Raw genomic sequence first — 14,755 nt, forward strand, 5'->3', positions numbered from 1 at the left:
TTGGGGTCACAGACTCCAATCCTCCAGATCTCAGGCAGCTGCAGGAAAAGGAAGCTGCATCCTAGTAGCAGGCTAACCCATGTTTAGTGCTGTTTGGCTTCCCCCTTTCCCTAGGCAGCAAGATTCCTTCGGCTCCCAGGCCTTTCCAGCCTATTTAATGTTAATGTTTTATTGTACAAAACAAGAAGCCCCATCTTTGCATCCTGGGCACTTCTGACATTTACGTAAACAGGGTAAATTAAAAAAGAAACAGCAAACCCAAAACACAATAATACCAAATAACCAGCAGCACAAAGCAATAACCCAAATGCCCCATGCAGGGTGGATAAAATCAATGATTTAAAAAAAAATCAGATTTTTTTATTTAAATCAGATTTTTTTTATAAAATGCTTTTTGAGGAAAAAAACCTATCTAAAGATAGTTTTAATTAAGATACATTATAGCTCAAAGATATCTCATCATGGAATAGAGATTATAAATTCTAATTCTATAGTATGAGACAATATAGTCATGTAATGTTTAAGAAAAGTTTGTAAATGAGTTCCAATAGTTCATGGATTAGGGACCCAATTTTATGGGGTTCCGGGTGCTTCTGTATAGATTATTTAGGTTAATCTTTCTATCTATCCAATGGGATTCAGTGCTCAGTCTAGAAGATACCAACAAAGATGCTTAGTTTTGCAGTTCTCAGACTGTGGATTTGTGTCTTCAGAGATAACATGCTTGTTAACAGCAAAAATGTTTTTAAATAAATGAATAATATATAGAGGTGAGAAATAACAGACTTCAACCCTATCGTCCCTCTGCAAATTTGTGTACACAGAGTCAATCTCTTACCTCTCTATAAAAGTGCAAACTTTCAAAAAGTGAATGAATAGAAGATTGTTGGGGGCAGAATAGATCTGGACAAGGAGAAGTCTGGAGATAAATGTGAGATGAGAGGGGCAGGCAGCAGAAACAAAAGTGAAACTGTTTGAGAAGCATATTCCAGAAGTCTTGAGGACTTTCTGAGTGTAGCCTTCATTGATTTGAGATCTATCATACCATTCTCTCGCTAGAAGGGAAAACCTATAATGGCAGCAGGCCGTAAAAGAGACCCAGTTTGGGAATATTTTAATGAAGTTCCTCTACCTGTGGGTAAGGCAGGCATGTGTGCAAAATGCAAACAGTGCAACAAAGAAATGCAAGACCTGGTTGCCCAAATAAAACAACAACATGAGAAGTGTTCCTTCTCAGGAGGAAGCTGCGTTGAAGATGATGAAAGGAACCTGTTTGAACATGCAGGATCTTCAGGTTGGTGAACTTTTTTATTTCATACTTCTTTCTTAAGGACTGCCTGTCTTGAATCATGTTTGAGCAAAAAATATAGTAGTTACTCTATTTTAGATGCAGTTGTAATAAAAAATAAATAGCTGAAATAGGCAGATCTTCCTTTTATAATTTCACCTTTAAAGTAGTACTGAGTGTCAGTGAATGCAATGAGTAATACTAAATGAGCAGTATGGTAATAATAATTAAATAACTGCATTGACTTATTTTGTTTAGGAGAATCCATCCTCAACACACAGGATTCTGAAAACTATCCACCATCAAGATCACCATCATTTTCTATAGTTTCAGTTTTATCTGCCAATGATAGTGTTTCAGTCACATCATGTATGTTACACAGCCACAGTATATCACCTGTAGCAAAAAGGAAAAAAAAAATCTCCATCATCCAGAAACAACCATAGATAAGTTCATGATAAGAACAAGCAGATTACAAAAAGAGTTAATAGATGAAAAAATTGCCCAGTTTGCTTATGCAACAAACTCTCCTTTTCATATGACTGAGAACCCACACTTCATTAACATGGTCCAGTCATTAAGACCAGGATACAGTCCATCCAACAGAGCAGATGTTGCAGGCCAATTCCTGGATACAGTGTATGAAAGAGAAATTGAGCAGTGTGCAAAAGGTCTAGAGGGTGAAATTGTTAACCTGAGTCTTGATGGGTGGAGCAGTGTCCACAGTGATCCTGTTGTACGTGCTTGTGTGACAACAGAAGGGAATGTCTTCCTTACAGAAACAATTGATATATCAGGAAATGCACACAACAGCAGAATACTTAGAAGTAGTAGTAATAAAAGCTATAACAAACTGAACAAAAATTCAAATGTCTAATATGTAGCTTCGTCACAGACAATGCTGCAAATGTATCCAAAATGAGAAGAAATTTAGAAGAGAGTGAAGAGAGTGGCAAGCCAATAACATACAGTTGCAGTGCTCATTTGATGCACCTCCTAGCCAAAGACTTCAGTGTTTCAGAAATAAAGGCTGATGTTGTTGAAATTGCAAAATACTTCCGTAACAACCACTTTGCAGCAGCTGCTTTGAAAAAAGTGAGAGGAACCAAGCTAACTCTGCCACAAGACGTGCGATGGAACTCACTAGGTGACTGTTTTGAGCACTATATCAAGAACTGGCCTAATCTGATGACAGTTTGTGAACAAAACTGTGAAAAAATAGATGGCACTGTCGCAGCCAAAGTTCTCAACATTGGGCTTAAGAGAAATGTTGAACACATGCTGAGTACCCTGAAGTCTATTTCTGTAGCCTTGAACAAAATGCAGGGGAAATAGCTGTTTTATTGCTGACACTTGAAATTTGGAAGGAACTGAGTGAGATCTTAAAAAGAGAAATATGCAATGACAGAATTAAATTACAAGCATTAAAAAAATGAATGGGACAAGCACTATCTCCAGCTCATTTTCTTGCAAATATTCTCAATACTCAGTACCAAGGTCAAACCTTAACTGCTGAAGAAGAGGAGTTGGCTACGACATGGACATCCAGCAATCATCCCTCCATAATGACAACTATAATAAACTTCAGAGCTCAGGGTGAGCCATTCAAGAAATACATGTTTGTTGTTGATGTTTTAAAGAAAGTCTCACCAGTGAACTGGTGGAAGTCACTTAAGCACTTGGATTCTGAGACTGTTGAAGTGATAATCTTGCTTTTAACAGCAGTAGGTTCTTCTGCCGGTGTAGAAAGAATATTTTCTTCCTTTGGACTAATTCATTCCAAATTGAAAAATCGTTTGGGACCTGAAAAAGCAGGAAAGCTTGTTTTTCTTTTCCAGATTATGAACAAACAGGAAAATGAAGGTGAAGACGACTGAGTTAGCTGCAGAAGCCAATATTTTAAGTTTCTCATGTTGACCTGGCTGACATAGTCAATTTAATTTTTTTTTAATTTTTCATTTAACTATTTTAGTTAAAAACAATTTTAACAAAAACAAACCTGATTTTAAAAAACTTGAATGTTTAACCAAATGCTTTTGTTAAAATATGATGTTTGCTGTTGAAGAAAAAAATCCAGAATACATAACATTGTTGTTTTAGTTAAATAAAACAATTTAAATGTCTGTCTGGTGGTGATCTACTCCGAATACAGCATGGCAAGAAAATCCTCCAAATATTAATGATCAGCCTGTTGAATCGGATTTAGTTCACCTCCCAATGACTTCATAAATATCTGCTTCAATTACCTTTGGTAAATGAAATAACCAAACAATCATTCATTTTCTGATATAGCTGTAAAACTAATCTGAAAAGTTTTAAAAATAAATCACTGTTTAAAAATGTATAGTGTGTACCTTCTAAAAATGAAACCTACATTTCTCTGAGTTGTGAAGAATATGTATTAAGGTTATAATAACCAACAAGAATACATTTTTATGTAGAAATCCATGATGAAATAGAGGCTTCCTGACTAGTGATTTAAATCAAATCCACCCTGTCCCCACGTCACCCCTAGCAAGACTAGCCTTCAACAGCCCTGAAAAGGAGTGCCTTGCAGTATGGCCTGAAGAACAACAGATTCAGGCTTGTTCAGACTCTCAAGTATTGGCTCCGTTGCATGTCCTTTAGCTGAGGCGAGCATGGACTCCAGTGTTGGTTTGTTAACCTGCCTGTGTGGTGTTAACACTGATCTGTACCCCTCTCATTGGGATAGATAGAGATGAGTTCATACCTTTGCTACTTCTCTTGGGGTAGCTCAATGGTTTTCAGACTTTTTACGCTACTTTTAATATAGTCTGCCGCATACCCCCATCTGAGGTAAGCAGAGGCGACATGTGGCGGGGCATGCAGGGTCTTGTCCCTCCCCCCAGATTTCTGCCTTCCATTTAGCAACAGCTTCTGGAGGTTTTCAAACTGGGGGGTGTGAGACACGTAGCGGGGAGGGGGAGTAGCAATGCCAGGTGGTTTGGGCCAGCCCCACACAGCAGGGCTCAGGGAGGGAGCACCACCTTAGTGGCCTTCCAAACCTGTTTGAGTTGGGAGGTGCAACAGAAAATTGTAACTCAAATGGGGAGCTCAGCGCAAAAAGTTTGGTGTCTGCACCCTCCTTAGCCTGCTCGGTTTCGCACATGGAAGGGCCTGCTCAACCTTCAGTCACATGACCCCATCATGTGCTCCATGAACTCATCATTAAAGGGGCAACAGAGCCTTGAAACAGAGTGAAGGGATGTGTGTCTGAGCCCCAGGACCAACACTTTGTTACACAACCAGTTCAGCAGAGAAATCTAAATAGAAATGTTCCACCAACACCTATTAAAGACCAGGCTAGTTGCTATAGGAATGAGGGCACATAGTCTGTGCATAGCTGTCCTTCCATTTGGTGCCTCTTGAACAACAGGCCACGGCAGAATCAAAACAAATATTGTATAACTATGTTGAAAAGAACTTGCTGGTATCTCAAGACATAACAGAAACACAGCAGTCCTGAGGAAACCCCAGCTGTTAACAGACTCATCCCAGCTGCCTGAGAGTGAGAGTCTGGAAATAGAAAGCAAGTCTGAGGAGAACACAGTTATGCTCAGGAGCAGTGTGACTGGTACAATCTTCCTGATGACCTATAGGCTGGACTGGACTGGATCTGATGCCAGGTGGGAGAGTGTCAACAGCAAGAGCCTCTTGGCTTCATGGTTAGTGTAGTGAGTGTAACAGTGTCTACAGTATGGTGAAGGTAGAATCTGTTTTGAAATCAAGGACAAAGTAACTCTCTATTCAAAGAACAGTGTACCTGACTGCCCTAAATAGCAGTAATGTCTTTGGTGCAGATCGTGATTGAGGAATCGCCCATGTTTTTTACCTCAGTCCTTAAGTGAATGTTAGAAAATGTACATCTACAAAGTTTTGTGATATTTAGCTTCTGAAACTTCAAAAATTCTGTTTCTATATTCAGAGTCATTCGAATGCTAAACTTCAGCTTGCTGCCATGTTTTGCATATCTAATCTCATATGGAATGAAGAAGAAGGTAAGAGACTCTCATACTTTTATGTATTGTCTTGGACAGAAAGTATTGTCAAAACAAAATCCTTTCAAGGGAGAGAATGGCAAATGTTAGGTAGTACAATGGGACTCAGACTTGACTATGTATGCCCTATACAAACACAGTGGAATACAGTCCATGCCCCAGTGAGCTTAAGGTCTAGATGCAAGATGCAGCAAGTGATTATGATAGACAATAGGGAGGCTGCGGGAGGCACTAAGATCCCAGCTGGTCGCTGTGACACCGCTTAATGGTTCCTGAAGGGCAACACAAATCAGGGATGCTTTGTGCACCCACATTATGGACTTGCATGACCCAATGGAAGACTGAGAATATGCATTTCTGAATGTGATTATACAGGGTTTGCAGTAAATGAAGTATTGCCATTATCACTTAATGAAATGGGGTGGGGGAAGAATTGATTGCCATGCATTGTACTTGTGAATGATATAGCTGCTTATGCAGTGGAGAGTGGGGGCCAAGAACCTGTGAATGTATAGTACTGCTTGAGTAGATGAATGTATTGAGAAACAGTGTTTGGACACAATTTACTGGTTACCCCTTATGTGTTTTCCTTTATTGTTTAGAATATACATTATATGATATATGGTGCAGTAATGGTAATAACATCCACAATTAGTGGATACATGCTTCTTCCTGCAGTTTGTAATAAATTTTGCATTGGTTCATAAACTGGAAATCCCTCCCATCCCTATATTAACAACAACAAACATGGAGCCAGAAACTAACCAGGCTGAGGGGCTACTGCCTCTTGTTTCTGCTGCCAGTTGTGTGGCAGGCTGCTCTACCAGGATGGCATCAAATAGCTCCTCTGAGCAGGGACCTAGAATGTGCTGCAAAACTTCCTCAGGGACTGTCCCAGTTTGGTCACTTCAGCAGCCTTATCTGGTACACAATGGGTCCCCTCCAGTCCTATACTGGATTCGGGGGTGAGAAGGTCACCATCCAAGCTTAACAGGCTGTCGTGAAGCATTTGTGGCTCAGTGCTTGGCACAGTATCCAGCACCCACTCAAGCTCTTTGTAAAAGGGACAGGATGACAGCGAGTTTCCAGAGGTGCAGTTCTCATGCCTGGCTTACAGTGGTCATTTTGAGCCACTTAATCTGCTCTGTCCACTGGTTAACCAGTCAAGCGAATCCCCAGTGCTGCCAGCTTCTTTGCTATTTCCCAGTACTTGTGGTCATTCCTGGAATTCTTGCTGAAGTCAAACTGTTTGCTTACCTTGCACAAGCGATTAACCAAAATCAGACTATGTTCCTGTGACCTCATAGCAGCACACTTGGCAAAGGACTTCTACGTGTTGGTGGCCATTACAAACTCAGGAGAAGGTTCACTCTGCTTGCTGAGCAGCTGTACTTTACCCAGAGGGGTGGCTTCCATTGCCTGGGAGTTGATTGGCCAGTCTTGGGATAAAAATCACAGAGAACACCATCCCATGGAAGTGTTGAGTAGCATTGGTGGACTCTCTGGACCTGAGTCTGGGAGGCCCGGGCCCAAGCTGTTTCCACATTGCAAAATGATGGCATTTGGACCCAAGTCATTGCAGGACTTGGGCTCAAACCCTTCACCCCGTAGGGTCCTGGGCTTGGGCCCGGATCAGACAGAATTATGTGTTAGACAGGAAGGGGGGTTGGGCTTGAGCCTGAGTCTAAGCTCGGGCTTACATTGCAGTACAGACATATCCTATGAATCAGGAGTTGGAAGGCCACAGAGTTGCAGAGCAGGAGATGGGAGCAGTGCTGTGGGGAGGAGGGGAGTGAGTGGAGATGGGGTTGGGGGAGAATGACTCTTAGATTGGTGGTTACATTCTCTAAATCTGCTGTCGTGTTCCTTAACAAGGAGACTTATTTTTGTAGTTTGATCTCCCACTCTCCTGCTGAGTAATTTGAGAATGTGGAGCATCAGGAACAAATCTCACTTCAGCATGTAAAACTTCACGCTGTATTTCCAGCATTCTGATTTCCTGTATTAGCTTGTGTTGTACTCTGAGTGCTAGAAGTTTCTCTGTAACAAGTTTTCAGCTAAATACACCCAGTATCAGAGACAGAGTTGGAAAGGAAGAAGCCAATCAGAGTCAAACTCCTTACTTTATAATAAAATCTCTTAAGGTTCTTGCGTGTTTAATTTTCTCTCATTTGTTCATGTGAAAAAATTGAAGGGAAAAAAATGTAGTAGCTTCTTCCAAAAGGAAGAGACAGAGCAGCCATAGGTTAAGTAGACTTAAAGGACTTCTTAGCACAGCATTTTATTTGCATCCACATATTATATCCCCTCATAGCACATACCTGTCTCCAATTCTTTTTTATCATTTTTAATAAATCACTTGTTTGATGTTATACCCTATAATGTGATTTATTTTTTTAGGTTCACAAGAACGCCAAGATAAACTACGAGATATCGGAATAGTAGATATTCTACACAAACTGAGTCAGTCATCAGATCCAAATCTTTGTGACAAGTAAGTATAAAAGAACCCCCAAAATAGAGATCAGAGGGAATTCTGTGCTTTTTAAAAAAAATTACATCTTGTTTTGAAAGCATTTGGATTACAGAGAAATACACAAGACAGTGCTGCATGCAGAAGACAGGCCTTTTTGTACATTTGTGTCTGACTTTTCCTTTACATTGATGAGTCCTGCCACATATGAATAAAATATGATATTCATCTTATTTGAAGAATGCTTGCTAAGTAGGATTTATGACAAGTCCTAAGGCAAGACAGACACCAAGAAGGTTATCCACTCATACATTATCTCCCTCCTCAAAAACAGCAGTACACATTGACACGACATTAGCACTTTTCCAGTATTCCATGTTTTACTAAGAATTAAGGTGGTTTCAGGATCCTCAGCTAATTTTTTTTAATCTTGAATATAATGTATCCAGTCTTGCAGATTTAATGTGTAACTTTAGTAGTATGCAGTGTTGTAGCCATGTCAGTCCAGGATATTAGAGAGACATAGTGGGCGAGGTAATATATTTTATTGGACGAACTTCTGTTGGGTGAGACAAGCTTTAAACCTTACACAGAGCTCTTCTTCAGGCCTGGGAAATGTACTCAAAGTGTCACAGCTAAACACAAGGTGGAACAGTTTGTGTAGCATAAGTAGTTACATATTTCAAGGGACCATTTAAATACAGCCAAGTTTAAAGTTATACATCTAGGAACAAGGAATGCAGCCCAAACCTACAGAATGAGGCATTTTATCCTGGAAAATAATGATTCTGAAAAGGATCTATGAGTGAGAGTGGACAGACAACTCAGTATGAGCTACTAGTGCAATCCTGGAGCAAAGAGGGCTTATGCACTCCTTCCATGTTGTCACATTCTGGGGTGCAATCCAGACCAGTGGATTAGATCTGGTTTAATGAGTGTTTGGCACTACTCATTGCTCATGTAGCATAAAAGAGTTTTCCTCCTAGATGAAGAAAACAGCACAAATGGCATTAGGCTCTACTTTTGCTGAGAAACCTCAGGCTTTGCCATCTTATCGTATTAATAGTTTAGCCTTTTATTGCCACACTAACAGTTCCTCCCTCACACACTAGCCTTGTGCACAGAATGTCATATGGGATAAATGTTAACCATGAATCTCTTTGTTTTTTGAAGTCCAGATTCAATGGTTAATGTAATATTTGTGATTTCAGGGCGAAGACAGCACTCCAGCAGTATCTTGCATGATCAAAGACTGAGTGAATAATTGGACACCCCTCGTGTGTTTAAGGACTAAAAGGAAATAGCCTCAACTGATTCCTTATATTTGCACAAGTCACCTTGGGCTGCATTTCTCTCAGGTGCAGGGAGCTGCTTTGCAGAAACAGTTTAGGTGATCAGGTCTCCAATGCACTTGAACTTTCTTGAGGTAGTTCTTTACTCAGAGGACTATTGTGGGGGGGGGTTGTTTTTGTGTTTTTTCTTGAGCTACCTGGACTCTCTAATAGAACAATCAATCATCATTTTCTTTTGGGCCTACAATTTTCTGCTTTTGCTGCAGCCTGCGTGTGTGTTTGGGTGTATGTGTGAGTGTGATACCTCAGAATTTTGTTTTCCTTTTTTGTGTGAAAATCTTTTTCTATACATTTTCAAGGGTTAACCATTGTTTGCTGTATGAATAATTAATTATATACAGTTTGAATGAAATGTTATTTAAAAAAAACACACTGTATCCCATAAAGTTTATTTTGAATTTTGAACAGATGAATGTTTTTAAGTAAAACATATGCATTTCTGAACCTAAGCTTAACTTATATTCCTTTTTGAAGAAAGAAATTGAGGAATACAGTAGACTCAAATAACAGCCAGCACATTTTGTGCTATGAAAAAATCTAAGAGATAGCATTTTACTGCCCCACAATCAACAGGTACTGATGTCATTTTCAGCTCAGCAGAATGGGTCAAAAGGATTGTTTGGGGTTTTTAAATTTTTAGAAGACAAGGGTGGACTCTCACTCTCACCAATTGTATAAGTGTTGTGTTGACCTTCTGCCAAAAAGAAATAGGTGGATGTAATATCAGCACTGGCTTGGGGGAATGAGCCTATTGCTATGAAATCCAAGATCTTGCTGAGATTATTGCTGAAAGATTGGCTTGTCTCAGTGATAAAGAACTCCAGCTGACTATGACACCAAGATACGTCAAACGGGTAGCAGCACGTTGCAAGACTTGTACTTTCAAGATACCAAGAGGGCCTGGCAAGTTGTGGCTTAAGGGACTTGTTTGGTCATACCTGTACCTCCAGATTCAGTTCACTGCTATATAAAATATTTCTCCATAATATTATCTTAATAGGTTAGATTACAGGAGAATGGACACATTATTAGAAAATTATCTCCCAGTGACATTGCTATAGTAATAGCAATATATATACAGACATATCCAGGAATTCATATACATGGATAATAGCCCAGATTTTACTGCATTTAAAGGATCAGGTTATCAAAACCTGGCCTTTGCCTGTGTGCCTACAATTTGTGGGCACCTAAAATTGTGGCTTTAGTTATTTGTAGAAACAGCATTTACCTTCCTCATTGCAGTCAGATACTTGGACTACTAAAAAGCTGAAATTATGACTAATTAAATTGTGGTGAAATATTGTGTCTGCAAGAATTTATATCCACTCAATTGTGGGCAGGGAAAGGGAAAACCATTTAAGATTATGCTGAAAATCAGACCCTACATTATTACTGAATTCAGCTTCAGGAGTTAAATGTGTGTAGAAAGAAGTGAGTGCAGCAATAAGCTCTCCCAGACTGCAATTCAGGGCTACTACTTTCCTCCTGCAGTACATTTACCATCTGCTTCCTGGTTTTCAGTTTAGGGAATGGCGTTAATAGAGTCAAAATCCCCACACGCTATGTCTACTTAGCACTAAAGGGCAAACTGAAGAATTCAACTCTACCTTAAAAATCTCCTTTTGCAGTTTGAGCTTCAGGTCGAAAGGACAGGACTGTAACTTGACTAACCAGTTTTCAAAAATGTAATCTCAAACCTTTATCCTTATTTCTAAGCAGTGTCAGATTATAATGGCCTTACTTTTGTGAGTGGTCCTATTAATCTAATGGAAACTATTTGTGTGAGCAAAAGGTGATCACAGTTTGGCCCAGAGTTTGAATGTTATGTATTGTAGCACTGTTACCATTTGGTTGCAAAGGAAAATACAATTTTACATAAGTTTAATGTAATTGTTTTCCCACTCTGAAAATCATATAAAAGTGAGCACCTAACATTTTTTCCAATGTGGACATGGCAATAAGTGAGTGGCCATTTCTTATTATTGCTAAAAGTCTTTGGTAATGGGTCTGCACAGAGAGGCAAGTATGAATATGTGAGAACCTGATAAATATCTAGTATCTCAGAAATAAAAGCCTTATTTAAAAAGTAAAATGAACCATAGTTTTGGTAGCACTGAGAAAACACTTCCTTGGTTAAACTTTATATACACGTGGGGGCTAAATTTTCAAAATAGCCTGAGCTTGAACTCTAAATTTACACTCCTGATATTTTGTGCGCACATTTTCATATGCTCAAGTTTTTGCATGCCCCTCTACTCACATCTGCAAATCTGAGTTTGTGTTCAAAAACTTGGATGACTAAAATTGTACACAAAAGTGTGCAAATTTAGGTGTGCATGTTTAGAGACTTTTTTTTTTAAATGTGGCCCTAAATGTACCAGAAAACTTAAAAATGATGCTCAGACAATCTGGATACTGCATGGGGGAAAAAGTCAACATTTTCCATAATATCAAGCTGATAGGTCAAATGTCCAATGAAATAACATTTTTACATTCAGTTAAGCTTTGTGAATAATTTTTGATGTTGCTGTAGGTATGTACAAATAGAAAACATAAATACTGTAAATAAATAAAAAGTACTTTACCAGAATACTTTGCTTCTATTGAACTTTATGAAGAAAATATGTATTTAAACTCAATGTTTTTTGCTCTACAAACTTTCAGATTTTACTTGGAGATTTATACAACAGAGAGAGGACAACAGAAAATAATCCTGTACAAATTAGCCAAACCCTACTGGCTTTACTCAGGTAAGGCGTCCCAATAAGACAAGGGATTCCTTGCAAGAGTAAGACCAGCAAGATTTGTTCCATCATGGTTTTTCTTCTGCCTTTAATACTGCATCACCCTCTTTCTTCTGGGTCTCCCCCTTCACAGTCATCCCTGATTCCAATCATGTATTTATATGATAATAATGAATTAAGTCGGGTGAGCAACTCAGTAAATCATGGAAATTGTTTTGTTTGATTTGTGGCCCTTTTCTGTTTTCCGCAAATATTTTATGTCCTGATCTTTCAGCTCCATCCACCTAGCTGGTCATTGCACCTGTGTGAAGTGCCACTGAACTTAGTGTGGAACAGGTATTGAGACACATGGTGGAGGTGTAGAAGTGGGGTCCTTGCAAACACATTCATGAGCAGGATTGTTCATAAATCACCATGAATTTTAAACATATATTAGAGAATATTTGCAGAAATCAAATTTTTAACTTTTAAGTTGTGTTTGTATCCAAATCTGATTGTTACACTTTACCTGTCAGGGAACAGAAACAGCATAGTGTGACACATCTGTCCAATCAAAGTTAACCAACATGCCATACGTTATAAATACAGTATGCAGTGTTGTAGCCATGTCAGTCCCAGGATATTAGAGAGACAAGGTGGGTGAGCTAAGTTCTCTCGCAGGTGCACGGCTGTGCAGAAAGCTACAAAGGGCCGTGCAGGCATGCACACTGCACTCGGGCGTTGGGGGTGTTGATGGGGCAGCTTGGGGTGTGCAGGGCTGCGGCAATTCCCAAAGCCCCAGGGCTGTGGTGTGGCAGGGCCAGACACCTCTCTCCCTCCCAACCCCGGGGCTGTGGTGCGGTGGGACCAGATGTCCCCCACACACAGCTGCAGGGCCAGACACCTTTCCCCAGCCCCAGAGCTGATGGGGGAGAGTCCTCTCTCCCTGTTGCAGCCCTGGGCAGCCTGAATCCTAAACCCCTCAACCACACTCCAGAGCCCTCACCCCCCTGCACACCAACCTTTAGCCCTGAGCCCCTTCCCGTACCCCAAACCCCTCATCCCCAGCTGCACCCCAGAGCCCACACTCCAGCCAGAGTCCTCACCCTCACACGCACACACACCAACCTCTGCCCCAGCCCTGAGCCCCACCTCACACTCCGAACCTCTTGGCCCCACGCTCCCACATCACCTCCGTATTGGTGCACATAACAAAATTCATTCTGCACATGAATGGGAAAAATTAGAGGGAACATTGTGGGTGAGGTAATATCTTTTATTGGACCAACTTCCGTTGCTGAGCTAGATAAGCTTTCGAGCTACACAGAGCTCTTCGGTCTGTGAAAAGTACTCAGTGTCACAGGTAAATAAAAAATCAAACAGATAATTTAGCATAAGCAGTTAGCACATATTGTAAGGGACTATATAAGGTTAAGTGGCCCATTAATACCCCTAGTCATAGGACAAAAACGGGGGTTAGGGGGTTACAGATTGTTGTAATAAGCTATAAATCCAGTGTCTAGTGCAGAGGGGGGGCAAACTATGGCTTGTGGACCACATTTGGCCCACAGGACCCTTCCCTCTGGCCCCCAAGCTCCTGCCAGGGAGTGGGGTCAGGACAGGCTTGTAGAGGAGCCAGCCCAACTCCCTGGCAGCACAGTGAGCAGGGTGGAGGCTAGCCCCTGTCCCCTCCCCTTCTGCTCCTCTGCCTCCCTTGCAGTCACAGTTCCCCCAGCGCCTGGGCAGTATGGCTGCAGCTCCAGCCAGGCGGGGAGGTGGTCAAGGGGCCTGGGCCCTGCTGCCCGGCATGGGCAGAGCAAGCCTGGGTCCCCCTCCACACCCAGCATGCTTGCCCCCTTTCCCCAGTAGCCAAGCCCAGACAGGGAGTGAGCCTTGCCCAACTGCCAGGGAGAGCAACCAAACGAGCAGGGGAAACGCACAGGGAAAGGACTGAGCCCCCGTTTCCCCCACCCCACAGGTAACATGGGGCGAGGAGAGCAGGGAGGGTTGGATAGGGGGCAGGGGGACTCTAGGGTGGCAGTCGGGTGGGGAGCAGGGGAGATTGGATGGGGCGGAGGTGGTCAGAGGATGGGGAGCAGGGGGGATTGGATCGGGGACAGGCGTCCCAGAGGGATGATCAGGAGCTAGAGAGCAGGGGGGATTGGATAGGGGACGGGCGTCCCGGAGGGATGGTCGGGGACAGAGAGCAGGGGGAATTGGATAGGATGCAGGAGTCCTGGGGGGCAGTCAGGGGTGGGGAGCAGAGGGGGCTGAGGTTCTAGGGGGCAGGGGCCAGGCCATGCCTTGCTGTTTGGGGAGGTATAGCCTCCCCCAGCCTTCCCTACCCGGCCCTCCATGCAATTTCTGTACCCCATATGGCCCTAGGGCCAAAAAGTTTGCCCTCCCTGGTCTAGTGTCTAGCAAAGACATAGTAAATACTGAATAGTCACAGTAAGTTGCTCCGGAATTACCAATTTGCAGAAATGCTATGAATAACAAATTCAGAGAAAACATAGGCACATATGACTTGCCAGATTACATCAGACCCGGGGCCTCTGTAGTCCAGCACCCTACTTCTAACAGTGCAGGACTAACTCCTTTAAAGAAAAGTGCAAGAAACTGGGCATGAACTGGGCAATTATGGCTAATCTGTTCATAGGGGAATTTCCTTCCTATCCCTCTGCAGATGGAGGCGGTGGTTTAGCCCTTTTCCAAAACTCATGCCTGTTTTTTAATGCTTACAATTGTAAATCTGGATGGTCTCCTAATCCATGTACATTTTAAATGCTTTTTTTATCCTGCTAAGCTCTTGGTCTCAGTGACACCTTGTGGCTATGAATTCCATTGCCATTCCATCATAAACTGCCTGTGGTCAATTTGCGCACATATGCTGATTT

At 41.7% G+C, this 14,755-nt stretch overlaps 1 protein-coding gene across 11 annotated transcripts in view; it reads left to right on the forward strand.

Annotated features, from left to right (window-relative positions):
- The window catches only part of ARMC8 (armadillo repeat containing 8), a 217,143-nt gene extending 205,426 nt beyond the window's left edge, over positions 1-11,717 (forward strand). For all 11 annotated transcript variants that reach the window (XM_039486875.1, XM_039486874.1, XM_039486879.1 and 8 more), the window contains 3 exons: positions 5,235-5,307; positions 7,708-7,801; positions 8,992-11,717. In XM_039486875.1, the coding sequence (XP_039342809.1) occupies positions 5,235-5,307; positions 7,708-7,801; positions 8,992-9,025 (201 nt within the window). In that variant the 3' untranslated portion in view covers positions 9,026-11,717. The remainder of the gene's footprint in view (positions 1-5,234; positions 5,308-7,707; positions 7,802-8,991) is intronic.
- The last annotated feature ends 3,038 nt before the right edge of the window (positions 11,718-14,755 follow it).

This window comes from Mauremys reevesii, linkage group 9 (assembly GCF_016161935.1).
Source record: "Mauremys reevesii isolate NIE-2019 linkage group 9, ASM1616193v1, whole genome shotgun sequence".
NCBI lineage: Eukaryota > Metazoa > Chordata > Testudines > Geoemydidae > Mauremys > Mauremys reevesii.